Below are 18,672 nucleotides of genomic sequence, written 5' to 3' on the forward strand. Positions count from 1 at the left end.
ATAAAGGATAACCCCAAAAACACCCACCGTAAGTATTTCATGAACCTCTAGTTTATTGCCTTCAAGTTCATTGTTCAATGCAAGAACCCCCAATAAACTCTCAGTGCTACTGGAACTCTAAAAACATTTATCATACTTGAAGTAGACCAAGTCGACTATGGCAAATTGAAATCAAACACACAAGATGCAGTACAAGCACCTAGATAACCTGACCAAGTATTTCATAAATCCTTTAGTGAACAATCCACATAACTTTATTTTGGCTACATAAATCTTATTTATGTTAACATCATACAGCATGAGGTTTTCAATCTGTGAAGACTTATAAAAACATAAATTTTCATGTAAGGAATATAAATGAAAATGGACAAGTGAAAGTCATATACATCAAACAAATGCTTTGAAGCAGATGCTTTTCTATTGACAAATGATCTTTTAGTTGTTCAAGGACCAGTTTATTAAGGAATAAAACTTGTCTTGGATTGCTGAGTGTTCCACTACTTGTTAACCTGAATGATTCTTGGATCATGGACCACACTGTATAGTACTAATTCAGGGTGTATGAAGTTCCACAAATCATAAAACAGGTAATGACAGAATAAACATTCCTAAAGTTCAGTATCCCAGACAATTTATTCGAACACTAAATAGTCATGTTTTGTCAATTCTTAAACAGTGAGTCATATAAACATAACTCAGATATCATATTCATTAATACCTAGTTCAAAAAAGGAAAGAAGCAATAATACCACTATGCTAGAGAAGGAAAAATGCATAATACCTCAATAAATGAGCAAAGATCTAGCATAAATATGGAAATTATTATTAATACAGTAAGCATCTTTTTTTAAAAGCAAAAGAGCATAGCAAGATATCAACATCACCTTTACATAAATATGGAAATTATTATTAATACGGTAAGCATCTTTTTTCTTTCTTTCTTATAGGGAGGGGGGGGGGGGGGTGGATTATTCAGAAAACATTAAAAGAAAAGTCAAATTTCAAAATGTGAATTGTGACCCAATTTATCCACAAAAGAAAGAAAGAACATATTATCGTGTGCTATCTTATTGAAATTGCATAGCAATGATACACGTCCACCAATCAGCATATGCTCTATCAGTCATGAATTCTACAATTCCAAAACTACAACAATTACATTCCATGGGAAAGAAAGAGGAAAAATTAAAAAAAGATTGTTCCAATGTTCTTTTGATACAGGAAGTGCCTGCCCAGCAAACAATGTCCACTGATCACAAAACTTCTTCATCGTAGGACATGATATCCCCCCTTATATGGCATCATTAAAGATATATGAAATAACGATAATTGGGCAATGAACAGAGAAATGTTAAAAACAATGATAAGAATCGTAATGAAAGAATTCGGAGGATCCTACCACATACAAAGAATGAATTACCCAGTAGCCTTCTTCCCACCAGAATAGTAACTGAGATACCACCTGACAAATTTCTTCAATCCAGTCTGCAGATCAGTTGTAGGCTTATATCCAAGCTCCCTCTGAGCCAAGCTAATATTGGCATGAGTAAACTGAACATCCCCATTTCGTGGCAACTTCATAATATTCCTCTTTGCATTAACCTTCAAAAGCCTCTCCAAAATACTCACGAGATCCGAAACTGGCACAGGTGAAGTATTCCCCAAATTATATACCCTCAATTGAGCCGGACCCTTCTTCTTCCCTCCACTACCAGTACTCTTCTCGGCAGTATCCAATGCTGCCAAACATCCTTTCACAATATCATCAATGTAGGTAAAATCCCTAGCCACTGTACCGTGATTAGCAGCCTCAAATATTGGTATCGACTTCCCCTTCAAAATATCCCTAGTGAAAAAGAAATATGCCATATCCGGCCTTCCCCATGGGCCATAAACTGTGAAAAACCTCAGACCAGTTAAAGAAAGTCCATATATATGATTATAAGTATGTGCAATCTCTTCACCAGCTTTCTTAGTTGCAGCATATAAACTAGCAGGTTGGTCAGTCCTATCTCTCTCAGAAAATGGAACTTTGGTATTAAGCCCATAAACGGAGCTCGAAGAAGCCCACACAATGGCAGGCTGCGGATTAGCAGACTTACAGACTTCAAGTAAACTAACAAGACCAGCAATATTGCTATGCACATAAGAACCAGGATTTTCCATAGCATACCTGACACCAGCCTGAGCAGCCAAATGCATCACGTGGGTAAATGCAACAACCTCAAAGAGTTTCCTTAAAAGAGCGGAATCATTGATATCTCCTTCCACAATAAAAACTCCAGTTCGTTCCAAAAGCGCTTGCCGAGCCCGTTTCAACGAAGGGTCATAATAGTCATTGAAATTATCGAGTCCGAGAACACCATCTCCACGCCTCTTCAAAGCAGCCGACACGTGGGTACCGACGAAACCGGCAGCTCCAGTAACCAAAACGGAGATGCCGTTACGGGAACGGACACGGGCAGAGGAACGGACCCGTTTTTCCCAAGCGGGTCCACCCCAGTTGTAGGTGCGGAGAGAGCGACGCGAAGGATCTTGAGGAAGGGGATTGGAGGAAGGAGATCGAAAGAAGAAGATCAAGATCAGGCCCAAGAAGATAAAGGACCAAAATGTGAGCTTTGCAAGAGAGGAGTGCCACCTCAGTCTATTGTGGACGTACGGTGATTTTTCCATCTTGAATTTCCCTGGCGTTGATGGAATGTTGTCAAGATGAGACATTTGCTTTGACATTTTTTGACGTGTTATTGGAAGGCCCAGAATTTTGCTTCTTCTTTTTTCACTCTCAGGGTTAGGGTTTCGGAGAAATGGGTATTCGCGATTTGGGGATTTATTCAGCTTTAGACGGTGGTGGTGGTGGTGGTGCCGGACAGGGAAGTTCTTCCTCTCTTTTTTTTTCTGGGCTTTTCAGGGTGGTGCTGAAGTTTTCTCCTTTGCTACCTCTTTTGCATTTTCTTGCGCCAAAATGGGAATCTTCTGGTTTCTTGAAAGGATGGGTTGTTTGTTGTTGGTTTCTCCTTTTGGGTTTATAACTCTTTCAATGCCTCTAAATAAGAAGGGAGGAGGGATCAAGATTTGGTTTTTGCTTTAAAAAACATAGTGAACCTTGGGATATGAGAGACAAAGAGAGAGAGAGAGAGAGAGTTGGATTTTGGAATTGGGTGATGGACATCAAGAAGGGTCAAACCACTGTATTTATTGAAATGGGTTGATTCAATTCTATTGACTTGGTTAAATTTGGGGAGGGTTAAGATTTTTTGGTTATTGTTTTCTCTCTTTTTTTTTTTCTTGAGAAAAAATGGGTGATCAAGAAAGATAGTGCTTGTAAAAATCCGCTTGTCTAATTTTTATCAGAGAGGTAAGAGTTTGATTGGTTGGGAAAGCCTTGGGAATGGGGACCTCTAGATTCATACCCCTTTGTTTAAGGATAATTTTCCGGGAAAAAAAAACTCTTTATAATTTATGCTAAATTATAAACTACTCAAATAGCTTCCCCCATGATTTTCCTGCCATTATAATCTAAAAACCTCCGAGATTTGTGGGGATTACTGAAACTTGAACTTTCTCAATAATTTGAGGTCATTCATGATAATCATGATTATGCAATTAATAGTAACTTAAATGGGTATTTTTATCTGCATTATTCTGATAAATACAAACTTTTTTTTAATGTTAATCCTGGTCTGAGGTTTTTTTTTTGAAAGTTAATCCTGGTCTGAGTCATGCCCTGGCATCTGCACAAATCAATTCAACCATCACCACAAAATTATTACTTTATAAACTACATTATGATGCCACTGCAAATGTACTAGTACTGCTTTTGGTTGGCTTCCTGCTTCCTTTGTCTTTTTGTTTTAATATTTTAGAAATTAGTAGTGACAGTAATTATGTTATGGACGATTATTTAATTGTATTCTGACTATGATTATGCTGGAAATCTCCAGGATTTTGGCTCTAGCAAAATCCTAATATAAAATATTAAATGGTAAATTTTCAGATGCAAGGTATGGCTGGAAGTGAAGCTTATCAAAAGGGGAAGAAATCTGATAAGATGTGAACCAATTTATCTAGATAAACTAGGGTATGTACCTATTTTGTAAATTTATGGCAATGGGTATATGGTCTAATGAGAGAGAAGAAAAGAGTCAAAATTAGTGAGCGCATGGGCAGTGCAAACAGACTTGGAATGAAGGCAAAAGTAACTTTCCTGATGGAATTTGTCTTTTAGATATCTTAGATTGCAATTTATGTTAAGCTAAGCTAAGCATCATGTGGGTTTTAGATTGCAATCCACATGGTGAAGTTTGTAGAAGGAATCACAAAGCTCAAAACCAGTTTACTTCATTTGAAAGCTCAGGATGAAGAAGAGTGATCTTCAAGAATTACACCAAACTCTGACCCAACAAACTCCCCCTTATGCAGTGTCCCTCAACCATCCATCATCTTCATGCAAAGGATGATCTAGCTAATTGAAAACATCTAAGCATTTTCATGGCTTCTAAAATGACTAAAACCCCGGCTTTGTTCATAAACTTGGCTGACAGAAGGTGTTCTTTCAATGTCAGCAGAGTGTCAAGATATTTGCTTGAAGTAAGCTGCTTAATGCTCCACATTCTACAGTAAAAACCTTGATTTTCAGGTGCAAAAATTTTTCTTTTTTAAATATTTTTTTACTCTGACCATGGAGTCTTGAACAAATAAATTAATTGTGAGGGAAATTTCCAAAATTAAATTTGCTCGCAGCTTCCACCCAACCCCATGTGAAGACTGGTGGCAAAAAGTCGAGAAAAATCGTCCTGGTTATCCTTTCTTTATAGCTGGCAAGCGGCAACATGTTCCATGCCCTGCTAGTTAATGTAAGCTGGACTTGGACCGTTGGATATGATTGTGCATAAAGTGCATATTTTATTACTTTATGGAAGCTATCCCTATCAATGAAACATTTACTATTCTTTCCCCTTTTGGACCTTTGGTTGTGGAATACGCCGTGGTTACAATGTTCCACAGCACATTGTTGGCAGATGCAAGCTAAACTGCCGCTTCATAGATTCCTACTTTCTTCTCTTCTCTAGTTCCCACAATCATGGTTCCACTGAAACTCACCTGCTTGCAAACATTGGCCTCCCCTCCCCACTTGCTCTTCCATTTCCAAAAGAAGAATAAGATGGGCAAAGGAACATGGCAAAAGGTGAGCCCTTTTAAGTATTAATTGACTTGGAATTGCAAAAAGAATCAATCCTCAATTGAGTTATATATTGTTTAGTATTACAGTCTTCATGACAAGGATCAAACACCGAGTCATCTTTCACTATAGGTAGAAAATAAGGATCAAACTCTATGATTTTAGAAATGGTGGCATGAACCTTGCTCCCATCCTCTTCTTTCTCTCCAGTATTACAAAGTAGAAGAGCTGCTCAATGCTTTGTAACCTTCTCGAGAACTTCAAAGTAGTCAGGGAAGGTTTTCCGTGTGCAACCAGGATCATTGATGGTAACTGGAACATCTGCACAGGCAGCAAGAGAGAATGCCATGGCCATTCGGTGATCATCATAAGTGTCTATTGCTGTCACATTTAATTTCTCTGGTGGAGTGATCACACAATAATCTGGTCCTTCTTCAACTGTTGCTCCAAGCTGCAATATTAAGCCGAACAAAGAAGTAAGGAAAAAAAATGCCAAACTAGCACCACCTAAAGGAGTTTTACAAGCATAAAGCTAGCTAGAATCTACCTTCCTGAGTTCAGTGCATATAGCAATCATCCTTTCAGTCTCTTTCACCCTCCAACTTGCCACTGAATAGAAATCAGGGAAGATGTTATTATATAAACGAATAGTAGAAAGGCTGTCAAAAGTCTTTAGGTTGAGAAAAACAGGAAACAAGCATATTTCAAAATTTGCATACAATGTTCAGCACCAGAAATAAGAACACTTATTGCTCACAACTACTAACAATCAAAAGGTAAAGATTACTTTTAATCCGAATGCATTTTGGGGTTCAAATTTCTCATTAACAAAGATTCCGTCTATGACCTTTTTATTTTTTCCTTTGATGCCATTTGTACCTGCTAACACATGTTCACCTTAGAGAAACAAAAAGCAAGATCATACCATCTCTTATGGCAGTGGGACCATCAGCATAAAGTGCCACAACAGCGAGAGTCATGGCAACATCTGGCATTTTGTTCATGTTGACATCAATGGCACGCAAGTGTTTCTTCCCAGAGGAATTTCTTGGTGGCCCAGTGACAGTGACGCTGTTCTCAGTCCAGGTGACTTTGGCACCCATCTTCTCAAGAACCTCAGCAAATTTTACATCACCCTTAATCAAAAGAAAAACCAAGAAAAAACAAGTATGAGTTTATGTTCAGATTCAACAGAACATCCAAGGCAGTATGATAACTCTAGCGGAGAAACCATTTGGAATAATCAATTGAAAGGGATTTGAGATCAGCCTTGAATACAGACAAAACAATTCAACAACACTCTTGAAAGGCAGAAAGCAATGTTGTAAGAAATCAAAAGTAAATACATCCACTCACACAGGACATATCTGATATACATCTAATTCGGTTGGGAACTTAATAAAATTCATGGACTTCACAATAAAAATACCTGTAAGCTACTTGTACCACATCCTTCTACTGTGACAGTCCCACCAGTGACTGCTGCACCAGCAAGGAAGTAACTAGCACTTGAAGCATCACCTTCAACATAAGCCTTTCCAGGAGACCTAAAAGATTTATCAAGATGTGAATTTTAGTCCAAAAAGAGTATTAAAATTGAGCAGCTATGTGTGTGAGTGTGAGACCTAAGAAACCTACTTGTACTTTTGACGTCCTCGGATATAGAATCGATCCCAACTACCAGTGTGCTCCACACTGACCCCAAACCTTTCCATCAACTTTATAGTCATTTCAACATATGGGATTGAAATCAATTTATCAATTATCTCAATTTCCACATCCCCAAGAGCCAAAGGAGCTGCCATGAGTAAAGCAGTCAAGTATTGACTACTGATTGAACCAGAAAGTTTCACCTGCAAAAGGAGCCATGCCAGAAGTTTATTATGAATATGTACAACAACTTCCAGAAGTAAAGTCATATAGCCTTTTTTCCTTTTATTTTGGTCAAAATATAGTCTTTTTCCTTCACACAGCCTAGAAGTAAAAATAAGCAAAAGAACCAGAAGCTGAGACATCACAAATAGTCAAAAGTTTCAGACTTCTAAATTAATGAATGTGATGCATCTGATGAAATGAATAGTTAGAAAGACAGGAAAACCAACTTCCTTCTCCTTATGCATTTTCAAGAATCTAATATTATGGGTTCCTTGACCAAAAATGGCCCAAGGAAGATATGCATGACATTAATGATTAATGCTAATTGGTTAACAAGATTGATCATTCACATGCATACTCAAAAACTGACATTTGAGTAACACCTGGCAAGCAAATACCAGAACAGGAAAATCCAAAAAAAAAAAAAATCCCACAGAAAAGGTTCTCCAGCTGCCATAAGTCTTGTTCGCCTGATGCATACAAACGAATTCACATTTATACATCAAGGAGGTTAAAGCATTGGCTTTAACAAGCATGGGATTGACAGTTTAACTTAAATACACAATGACATGGAATGGAAGCTCATTTCTAATGGTAGCTTATGTGGCTCCCCATATATACCTTCGAAAAGCAATTTCTAAAGAGGTTCTAGGATGACCTTCATAAAAACAGTTTATCCAACAACATAAAACCACAACATGACAAAAATGATTTGAGCCCTACCTTTCCCCCAGGAAGACCACCCTTTCCATTTATAAGAACAGGGGGACAATTTGTGCCAAGAGTACAATCTACATCTGCACCCAGCTGCTTAAGACCAGTTACTAAGTCCCCAATTGGTCTCTCTCTCATTCGGGGCACACCATCAAGTATGTAGCTAAAAAGATTGGTAACATATATGCGTTAGCTCAAAAAGATAATAATACACAATATAAAAAGCATCAGCATATAAGCAAATAGTTCCATGAATATGCAACATTTTGTTTCCTCAACTAAAGAATACAGTGAAAAGCTGATGTCATTTCTAATCCCTTTTTAAGGAACAAATCACTGAAAAACGATTAAATGGTTACATTTCCACATTATATCTTTGGCAAATGCAGATAATTAAACAGACCTTGAATTGCCACCGGCAGCAGTAATAGCAGCAGTAAGTGGTCGCATTGCAGTTCCTGCATTCCCAAGGAAAAGCTCAATTTCTTGACCTTCCCCTTTCCCCACTGGAAATTGACCACCGCAACCTTCCACAATGGCTCGTTTCTGTTCACTGTCATGTTCCACACGTAGCCCAAGTTTTCCCAAGGCAACAAGCATGTGATGAACATCATCACTGTTCAACAAATTGTCCACCACAGTAGTTCCCTACATATCGAACAAGAATTAAAACTTAAATAATTGAGGAATTAGAAACACCAAATTTAAATAAGCTACGAAATTAACAAACCTCAGATAGAGCAGCAAGAAGCAGAATTCGATTGGACAGTGATTTGGACCCGGGTAACTTAACCGTACCCGAAATTTCATTAATTGGTTGAAGCACGATTTCTGATGCACTGGATGGCTTCTCTGCTGTTGCCATTGAAGCAGAAACCAGCAAAGGCCCAACCTTAATTGTTCCCAACTTACCGTTGCTCTTGAAAACCAAACCCCAAGAACTTGAAAAGCTTCCTTTGAGATTTGATCTGAAGGAAACCGAAGGTATACATTTAGGCTTCTGGGATTTTGAGACATTGGGTAAAACACATGTTTTTTGCGTCCCACTGTAGATTTTGCTAGCGTGTGCCATCTCTCTCTAACTTTTGCTGAAGCGAAGATTACAGGAATTTGTTTCTTCTGTTTCTCTAAAATGAGAAATGATTTTTGGGATTAAAAGGAGAAAAGAAAAATTTTAACGTCGTGGTAGTTGTTGAATTGACTCAGTGGAAGGCTTCACCAACCAACTCCACGGGCTACCAGAAAATGAAGGTGAATTTCCAATGCTTTTTTTTTTTTTCCTTATATTCGAAAAATTCAGGGTTGCTTTGGAGTAGTTGTACCTTGTGTTGTGACCGGTTGTGCTTGTTAAGTATACAACGCCGAATTGGGGGGTTGGTGGGAACTAAAATTTGCGTTTCTCTGACTTCCCTGGCCTCACCAACCCCGTTGTCTAAGGGGGTCCATGGGCAACCATTGACAATTTGCCACGTAACCCTTCGAGCCACCAGAGATTTGGGGTTATTTATTGGGGGCCCAGAGATATGGTTATTTTATGCATTTAGGCCCTCGACGATGAGCCCAAAAAAAATATATTCGTTGGTTGAGCTTGTATCAGGAGAATGGCGAATGGCACTGAACACTGATATCCAAACAAAGCTTTTCCTCAATCTTAGATCTCCGTTAATTTAATTGAAATAAAGAAAGGCCATCTTTGATTAAATGGAAATAAAGAAAGAAAGGTACTCACGGGGACTAGAATGGGGGTGACAGTGAGCCGCTTGAGGGTACGAATGGGACCAAAGACGTAGTAGGTATGTTTAAATTCAACACTCAAGACACCACTTGTGGCTTATGGGTAGGTAGAGGTAGGAGTTTCGTACTTCAAATCCAGCAATAAGCAAAAGCAAAGTTGGTGATGGTGAAGATTTAATTTTAGTTTTGGCGAAATTTGGTTGTTCGTATCTAATTGCTTGACGTATTCATGCTGATCACTGTGCTAAGTCGTGGTTCCAACAGTGTTGGACTGATTAATTAACAGGTGAACCTCATCTATAAATATTGATCATAATGGTTTTTGTTTATATATATATTTTTTTATATCGTTTTTGTTGATATATTTTTAAAATATATAAAAAATTATATTTTTTACATAAAAAGTTGTGATCATTTAAAAATCACATAAATTAAAAGATTATGTCATATAATGTGATTATTGAATTATAAGTAGTTTTTCATGTGAAAAGTTATGTATCTTAATAAAGTAATATATTAAAAGAATACTTTTAAATTCAAAAGATAAGAAACAACTGAAAAACACTACTATTTAAAAATTTAGATATGAAAAGTTAAATTTTTATATTGTAACTTAAATATTATATTTTATAAAATGAATAGTTGAAAGATAATTTTTGAAATAATATCTTTATTCAAAGATTGTATCTTATAATATGCAAAGGTGTTTTTAAGATATAGAGATATCTTGATGAAGTGATTGTGTACAAAAAACAAATAAAATAAGAATAGAAAAATTAAGAACAAGAAGTTATGTTTTGAATAAAATTCAGAAAATAAAAATAAACACCCTAAGGCCAAACAACTTTACACATGCTTAGCACCCTTCTCTCGTGCAAGACGAAATTAGATATTGGTTTCATTATATTTTTAAGATTATTCGCATTATTCTACTTTACATATCGAGTGACGAGCAAAATAGGTTTTAAAATATACCAACAATACCTCATAAAGATTGGTGTATATCATGACAGTTGGTATCAAAACATATTCAGGGGTATTAGCAATGTATCATTGAGGATAATAAGCTTTTGTTGAAGTGAAGTGAGAAGGATGTCGAGAATCATATGAATCTCATATCGAAAAAAATATATGCTATAGATAGATAGAGTCTAAGTCTCACATTGAAAAGAAACTCTTAAAGGAAAGGCAAAGGAGTATGTCGATGAGAAACTCTAGAGTGAGCTAAGGGAGGATGTCATATTCTAGAGGGGAGCTATGAATTTCACACTGAGTGTGCAGTGGAGTGATACAGGGTTCGCATCATGTTCAACCTCATGTTAATCATAGAGTGGTAAACGAAAGAGGTTAGATCATCCTGAATCATACCAGTCATAGATCGTGAGGAGGTTGCTTGTTGCCAAAGTAGCAGGCCAAGAGAGACCTATGCCATTCGAAGAGGTATTCTTCAACGCATAAAATTCTTGGAACCGTGAAATCTGCAGCCCTTTTCGTTGAGAACCACTTGCAACAACCCGGCATTTTCCTTCGAAGTATCAACCCTCCATATGTTGCAAACCCCGCCACCATGAAAGCGGTTGAAAGTTCCTACTCTCGACCGAGGCGTTGACGGACCTTTGCTTGATTACGATATTGCACGTCTTCCTGATAGTGGGGAACAGAAATCGGTGTGTTGCCGTTTTGATTCACAATTCGAGATTCGTCTGGTATGCACTAACGGTCGGCATTGATGATTCATGGAGAGAAATGGATTGTACACTTCCATGTCTCAAATATGCGAATGACAACCTTAATTCGATTTGTCAGTTTGTTGACAGGAGCCATTTGAATAAAAAAGACTGTCACATTATCCTCACGATGTGGCTGATGAAAGTCTTTCTAAGTTATCATTTCCGCATGGATATCGTTTTTCGGTAGTGTTTCTGAGGATGGGGATTATATTTCTTCAAATTCATAGGATTTTCAGTCAGGAAAATGGGAGCTCAATCACAAAATTGAGATGTGTTCGGTAAATAGAAGGAAGTTCAATTGTTTTACACAATATATTGGTTGGATTAACCAAGAATTGATCTTTGTGGTGACCAGAAAGTGCCAGAGTGGGATGCATTGATGGCATTGCTCGGAATGAACTTGTGCAAGTTTCACAGCAGCAGCCTAGTTTCATGGAAAACACTGACATCTTGAGCGATTCACGACAGTCATTTCATTGCTAGTCTGTAGTGTGCTTTGGTTTTTTTTTTTTTGTTTGATGGACTTTTGGGTTCTATTTGTTACAGAGGCAATATATGTAAAGTCACTTCATGAGGAGCACTCTGTTTCTCGTAATGAAGTATATTGTTTTAGTAATTTGCTTAGGTATGACCTCGTCTGCTTCTCTGATCCTGTTTCATGGAATTCAAAAATCCATAGCAAGATGTCAAATCATACTGGAACCTTGTCCGCTGTAATGATTAAAAGCTAGCCTCCTCCTCGTCCATTTTTGGATCAAAAGCTGTCCTTCCTCACGGAGCTTTGCCTTCCGAATCACACACTAATAAACCTTGAGATATATGTCAAAGTTCTAAAGCTGTATCAGCTCAGCAGAGTAGCAGAGGATTTTTTTTTTTTTGAATAAGAGTAGCAAAGTTTTTGAATTACTGTTCATCGGGATTGAAGATGGCAGATCTAAAATCAGTGTAAATAAAAAACTTAACCTTAATGGTCGGTTGGTGATATTAATCCCCATTTCTTTTAATTATCGTTGTCTGCATATGCAGGTCGAAGATTTGATGCCATCTTAAAAAATCCTGCACGTTGCAAAATGACAATAATAAAAGAAATCAATGGAAAAATTAATGCTGTCACTTTGTCCTTGTAGGTAAACCTTCCACCACCAAACCAACGGGGGCAGCTAAGCCCCTGTTCCTGGGGAAAGAATATGCTGGAAATTGGAATTAGGATATATATGTTGAATATGCTGAAGTCTCTTAATGTCCAACTCAAGCATAAGACCACAAGCCATGTTGGCAATTTGGGTCCCATGGCAATTCATGGCAAAAAACAATGAGATGTTTTTTTCTTTGGGTGAAAAGATTGAAAATTGATTACACTAGCCAAAGCTTGTCAAGAAACTTTAGGTAGTAGAAGACAATGAGGATAGGCCGAGTGAGGACAGGTCTCCACCTACCACAAACTTATCAATAGATCAATAGCTTTCCTTCTTCCCTGGTGGATCCCAGACAAAAATTTTCTCAATTCTTGGCCTCATTCAATTGGTTAATTGGTCCCACTCCCACCCCTAGCCTTTTTGAATGGCTTGAAACCATTTCCCAATCCGATTCAGTTATGTTACGCATAAGTTGAGCTTCTTCTGGCTGGAACCTAACCACAAATTTCAACCACCCATCCCTTTTTTTTTTGGTAGGAACATCCGACGCCTTATTGCTTGATCCATCCATTCAACATGTCAAACAAATGGATAGAAATGTGCAATTCGAGGGACCGGTTACTGTAGAAAGCGAAATTATACAAACTGGGTCCTACATCTTAAGGCCAAACATGTTCGAACAATAATAATTTTTGAGGTTCTCGACCACTAATCAAAATTACAATAGTAGATAACTTCCGTTCTAACGTGAAAAAAAGAAAATGTAAGAGGACAAGGGTCAGCTAATTTAAAGCAACAAGAAGTATTGCAAAACTCTGGGAGAAGTCCAAGAGGAGTTACAAATTCATAAGCACACAGAAACTCTACCCACCCTTTCGCTCTATGTTGCTATTGATGAATCATAAGCAACAGAAGAAGATTTAATTCTGCTTCTTATTAAAACAAAAGAGACTGTTATGATTGGAATGGCCTCTTCGTGTAATCTTTCACCCAAAACAAAAACCACAAGTTTCGCCGGAGGCTTCTAACCAAGCCTAGCAGAGTTCTTTCGCTGCTGTAACAACAGCCTCTGGGGTTAAACCAAATTCCTTGTATATTCTGCCTGCTGGTGCACTTGCGCCAAACCGGTCAATTCCTATTGACTTTCCTTTGGATCCAACTATCTTCTCCCATCCAAATGTTGATCCAGCCTCAATACTCACCCTAGCTGATACAGCAGATGGCAAAACACTTTCCTTGTAGGCATCAGATTGCTCATCAAAGAGCTCCCAAGAAACCAGGGAGACAACCCTAACAGCCTTTCCTCCATTCCTTAGTTCCTCAGCAGCTTTAGCAGCAATCTCTAGCTCAGAACCAGTTCCAATCAGAATTACATCAGGCTTGTTGCCTGAAGAATTGTCTGAAACAATGTAGCCACCCTTTTCAACTCCCTCAATGGAAGTTCCAGCAAGTTGGGGCAGCTTTTGCCGAGAGAGAGCAAGAATTGAGGGTCTCTTCCTGTTGAGGACAGCAACCTTGTATGCACCAGCAGTTTCATTTCCATCAGCTGGACGGAGCATTAAAATGTTAGGCATTGCACGGAAGCTCGCCAAGTGCTCAATTGGCTGGTGGGTTGGTCCATCTTCCCCAAGACCAATGGAATCGTGGGTCATAACATAGATAACTCCAGCTTCACACAAGGCAGAAATCCTGATGGCAGCTCTCATGTAGTCAGTAAAGACAAAGAAAGTAGCACAGTATGGAATCAGACCAGGGCTGTGAAGGGCAATGCCATTTGAGATGGCTCCCATTCCATGTTCCCTAACACCAAACCTAACATTGCGTTCCTCAGGGGTGTCCTTCTGGAAATCACCATACATTTTGAGCAAGGTCATGTTGGAAGAAGCAAGGTCTGCACTTCCACCAAGAAGACCAGGGAGTACTTTTACAAGGGCATTGAGATTTTGTTGAGAGAGATTTCTGGTAGCATCAGGTGGGCTCTCTGGAGTGTATGTCTGGAAATTGCAAACAAAAAAGGCTCAAATAACAGTTTTACACTCCAATGTCATACAGACTGCATTAATCCTATGAAGGAGCATTATCTAAGAATTTAGGTGTTACTCTGTTCACTAAGGACAATCAGAGGTCTACTCACCGGAAGTGCCTTCTCCCATCCAGCAGGTAGTTCACCAGTGATGATTGTCTTGAGCTCTGCAGCTTCCTCTTTGTACTTCTTCTCATATTCAGCAAACTTGGCATTCCATTCGGCTTCAAGAGCAGCACCCTGAGGGACATGGCGACTCCAGTGCCTGCAGAAATGGCAAAAAAGTTTTGTACACAAAACCAAAATAACATCATCAAATGCATACATAAAAACCTAGATTATTCTCCTTACGTTTTAACATCTTCAGGTACATGGAAAGGCTCATATGGCCATCCAAGATTTTTCCTAGTAGCATCCACTTCCTTGGCACCCAGTGCACTCCCATGTACACTGTATGAGTTTGCCTTGTTCGGGGATCCATAACCAATGGTGGTTGTCAGCTGCAAAGAATAAGAAGAATAAGCAACTTCAATGAAAATGACATCTTGTACCACAGTTCTCATGAGCCTAATTCTGTCTATAAAATCAATAACGAGGTTGACTGCAATATGAAGGGAGACACAAGATTTTTCAATTTTCTTTATTTGGTACAAGATTTTTCAATTTTCTTCATTCGGGACAAGATATTTCAATTTTCTTTATTTGGTAAAAGATTTTTCCATTTTCAATTAAGGCATTGTTTATGCTTCTAATATCATGCAGGGCCTTTCTCACATCAATGAATGAAGGCAAGCATATTACTTCCAAACAAAATGTAGGAATGCAAACATGTTGAAAATATATGACCTTGATCAAAGTGGGTTTGTCTTTAACAGCCTTTGCTTCCTTAATAGCAGCACGAATATCATCATAGCCAGTGTTTCCATTCTTGACCCAGATGACATGCCACCCAAGCCCCTCAAAACGCTTATCAACACTCTCAGTAAAGGCAATTTCAGTGTCACCATCAATGGAAATGTGGTTGTCATCATAGAAAGCTATAAGCTTCCCAAGTCCCCAGTGTCCAGCAAGTGAACATGCTTCATTTGCAATACCCTCCATTTGACACCCATCTCCCAAAATAACATATCTACAAATACAAAAGGCCCAATATAACTACAAGATTGAACATGAAGGCGACAAAAAAGAGAGAACTAGTGACTACTGAGTCATCATACGTGTAGTGGTCAACGATCTCATTGTCTGGCTTGTTGAATCTAGCAGCCAAGTGTTTCTCCGCAAGAGCCAGTCCGACAGCATTCGCAACACCTTGACCAAGAGGACCTGCACCACATATAAGTAGATAAATTTGCTTAGTATGACATTTTTGTTGATAAAAACAAATAAAATCACTTTCGCAAAGGAGTATCACTAACCAGTTGTGACTTCAACTCCAAGTGTTTCAAAGTTCTCAGGATGTCCTGGGGTTTTGCTACCCCACTGACGGAAATTCTTCAAATCTTCTTCCTAAAACATAATCCAATAATCATAAATTTTATTCATGTAATGCAAAAAATCAACTTTCTTTTTACCATAAATCGTCCTCAAAAAATTACTGCCCAACAATTAAACAAATCATCAAGAAAACATTTAAAAGAATAAAGAACTTTACCAAATAAAGGAAGAGAGACTCAGATCCAATTTAAAAGAAGCTTACCAGGACACTGTCGTAACCAGCGAGGTGAAGCAGAGCATACTGCAACATACAACCGTGACCAGCGGACAACACGAAACGGTCACGGTTGAACCAATAAGGGTTCTTCGGGTTATACCTCATGACTTCATCGTACAAAATGTGGCCCATCGGAGCACAGCCCATAGGCAACCCAGGATGACCCGAATTCGCCTTCTCGACAGCATCAATGGCCAGGAATCTGATCGTATTGACCGATTTCTCCACCAAGGAAGTCTCCGCGGCAGTACCAATTGTCTCCACGGCGGCGGCACGGACTTGGCGGTTCTGGTAGGAGCGCACGGGAGGGCGTCTACGAGAAGCCGAAGCACGTGAGGTAGTGGATTTGAGGCCAGAGAAGGTGGGGAGAGAGAGGGTGGAGAGAGAGACGCGGTGGTCGGAGGACTGGGTGGAGCCATGGTAAGAGATGGCGCGAGCCAAGAGGGCTTGGGATAGGGTGGTAGACGAAGTTGAGGCCATTGTTTTCTAATCGAGTGAGTGAGACGGCGAGTTTGGTGAAGAGACAGACCCCTCTTCCTTTGGTAATGTTGAAAAGAGAGAGTTAACTTTAATTGATATATTCAAGGGAGAGGATGCCAGAGTCAGGCAAGTAGGAGCCACCAACTCTCATTGATCTTCTCGTCTACACTAAGGGACAGGTAGATTGAGCTGACCGTTAGATTCGAAGATGACCACATCTACACCGTTGACTGTGGGTAGGAATTTGAGATTGCTCTCTCTGCCTTTCGTTTCTTTCTTACTTTCCTTTTTAATTTTTCATAAATCATTTCCTTTTTGAAGGTCGTCGCTCACCTCCAAAAATCATGTTCCTTCAATATTTTAGTGACATTTTCGGGTCCCCTTTACTGTTCATTTTACCACTTATATCGTAAAGCGATGTTTTATTTTTTCAATTAATGATGTTAATTCGATTTAATTCGGGTATTTTAAAAGAGTAGTTGAGTGATTAATTTTTTTTGGGTTAATGATATTAATTAGGTTCAGTTAAAGATTTAAAAAAAAAAGAAGTTTAATACCTAATTAACTGTTTGTACAATTATTTAAGCATGAAAAGTTATTATTACTGAAAATTGTGACTTTTCCATTCATAGTAAAGCATTTTTTGAATCGGTTACGAATCCTAACTTTGAATGCTGAATCCGATTAGAATTTAAATTCTTTGTTGATACATTATGAATTAGTTTACGATGATGAGATTAGGAAACCCAGACCCAAATTGGAAGTCAAAGCCGTAAGTTTAGAAAAAGCATATCTAAATGGATGCTGATAAGATTTGAAATTCAAATATCAAAATAATACTTTTAAGAAAAATACTACTTATTTTCCCGTCACCATTATTTAATAGTTAAGCCGCCTCTGGGAAATAATGTTACCGATGGCTTATGAAAGGTGGAAGGTTGTTGGGAAGTAAAATTCGACCAAGTTGGGTGGGAGTTGGTCAAGAACATGTAACTTGCTTGGAATCGAATATTTGTTCATAAATCTTGCAAAAGTTTTGATTACAAAAAGATGGGCTCCTGCCACTCAAATTTCAATTCTACGCTCATTGTTCACATTCAATCACTGTTTAATTGCAATGTAAGTAGACATGAGATCTGCATATTGATTGGACGTATTTTTAAAATAAAAAATTACAATTTTTTATATGAAAAATTGAAGATAAAAAATTATATTTTTTTTCAGATAAAAAATTACATCAATATCACATAATGTTACATAATATTACTATTGAATTGAAGATGATTTTTCATGTGAAAAGTTAACAAAATGACATTTGAAAAAAATATTTTAAATCCAAAAATTATAAAATATTTATACTTAAAAGGTTTAGATATAAAAAGTTATATTTTTATATTATAACTTATAAATTATATCTTATGATATGAATTCATAAAATAATTAATGAAACAATACTATATGATATCTTTAAAACATGGAATTGTCTTAATGAAAGAGTTGTATCCCTTAACAAGAGACACCTAATAGGACTTGCTGTCAATCATTTTGACATATCAAACAAACAAAATAAAAGCAAAAAAATCAAGAGTAAGAAAAATATTATGTTCTACATATAAATTCAAAAAATAATCATAAATATTTTGAATTCCCACTATCTACTAAAAATGTTCAAATTCCTTAAAATCTATTTGTTACAAAATATAAACTTTAAGATTCAACCAATTTGCAACTCGAATGTGTCTAATAATCTACTTTCGTAAGTGTAAAACAAAATTAAACATTGACTTTATTATATTTCTAAGACTATTTGTATAATTCTTTTTAATACACCGAGTGGCAAAAATGAAATAATTCTTAAAAATTACGGCTATTAAAGACAAGCCTTGAAATCAATTTTGATAATTTCTTTTAAATTTCAACTAAATCCCATTTGCACCTAAAGTGCATATATACTTAGTACACTTGACCAATGTTTAGAGTATATGGCTATATGCATCTAGCAGTCATACCATCTCTGTCCTTATGAGGTTGGTTCAATTCAAACTATGTGGATGGAATGGTTGCATAAGCTCTTTAATCATTCAAGATGT

General features: G+C 37.6%; 3 protein-coding genes across 3 annotated transcripts; all 3 read right to left on the reverse strand.

Moving 5' to 3' along the window:
- On the reverse strand, positions 1,039 to 3,253 carry LOC18614318 (UDP-glucuronate 4-epimerase 3). Its single transcript, XM_018126672.1, has one exon. It carries the CDS (start codon positions 2,728 to 2,730, stop codon positions 1,417 to 1,419), a length of 1,314 nt encoding a protein of 437 aa, XP_017982161.1. The 5' UTR covers positions 2,731 to 3,253; the 3' UTR covers positions 1,039 to 1,416.
- LOC18614319 (3-phosphoshikimate 1-carboxyvinyltransferase 2) lies at positions 5,177 to 9,024 on the reverse strand. The gene is made up of 8 exons (XM_007052025.2): positions 8,499 to 9,024; positions 8,172 to 8,416; positions 7,778 to 7,931; positions 6,818 to 7,032; positions 6,609 to 6,726; positions 6,105 to 6,315; positions 5,727 to 5,788; positions 5,177 to 5,630 (listed from the first exon to the last, which is right to left on the reverse strand). The coding sequence occupies exons 1-8, from the start codon at positions 8,838 to 8,840 to the stop codon at positions 5,412 to 5,414; spliced, it is 1,566 nt and encodes a 521-aa protein (XP_007052087.2). The 5' UTR covers positions 8,841 to 9,024; the 3' UTR covers positions 5,177 to 5,411.
- Positions 13,005 to 16,722, reverse strand: LOC18614321 (transketolase, chloroplastic). The gene is made up of 7 exons (XM_007052028.2): positions 16,088 to 16,722; positions 15,807 to 15,897; positions 15,609 to 15,714; positions 15,238 to 15,520; positions 14,743 to 14,891; positions 14,503 to 14,656; positions 13,005 to 14,362 (listed from the first exon to the last, which is right to left on the reverse strand). The coding sequence occupies exons 1-7, from the start codon at positions 16,580 to 16,582 to the stop codon at positions 13,403 to 13,405; spliced, it is 2,238 nt and encodes a 745-aa protein (XP_007052090.2). The 5' UTR covers positions 16,583 to 16,722; the 3' UTR covers positions 13,005 to 13,402.

Source organism: Theobroma cacao, chromosome 1 (genome assembly GCF_000208745.1).
Source record: "Theobroma cacao cultivar B97-61/B2 chromosome 1, Criollo_cocoa_genome_V2, whole genome shotgun sequence".
NCBI classification, from domain to species: domain Eukaryota; kingdom Viridiplantae; phylum Streptophyta; class Magnoliopsida; order Malvales; family Malvaceae; genus Theobroma; species Theobroma cacao.

Excerpts from the sequence above, each read along its gene's own strand:
- LOC18614318 (XM_018126672.1), bottom strand. The coding sequence starts at position 2,730 with ATGTCAAAGCAAATGTCTCATCTTGACAACATTCCATCAACGCCAGGG.
- LOC18614319 (XM_007052025.2), bottom strand. The coding sequence starts at position 8,840 with ATGGCACACGCTAGCAAAATCTACAGTGGGACGCAAAAAACATGTGTT. Across the intron at positions 8,417-8,498 it reads TTCTTGCTGCTCTATCTGAG|GGAACTACTGTGGTGGACAA; the intron begins GTTTGTTAATTT and ends TTCGATATGTAG. Across the intron at positions 5,631-5,726 it reads TATGCACTGAACTCAGGAAG|CTTGGAGCAACAGTTGAAGA; the intron begins GTAGATTCTAGC and ends TTAATATTGCAG.
- LOC18614321 (XM_007052028.2), bottom strand. The coding sequence starts at position 16,582 with ATGGCCTCAACTTCGTCTACCACCCTATCCCAAGCCCTCTTGGCTCGC. Across the intron at positions 15,521-15,608 it reads GAGATCGTTGACCACTACAC|ATATGTTATTTTGGGAGATG; the intron begins GTATGATGACTC and ends TTGTATTTGTAG. Across the intron at positions 14,363-14,502 it reads GATGGGAGAAGGCACTTCCG|ACATACACTCCAGAGAGCCC; the intron begins GTGAGTAGACCT and ends TGCAATTTCCAG.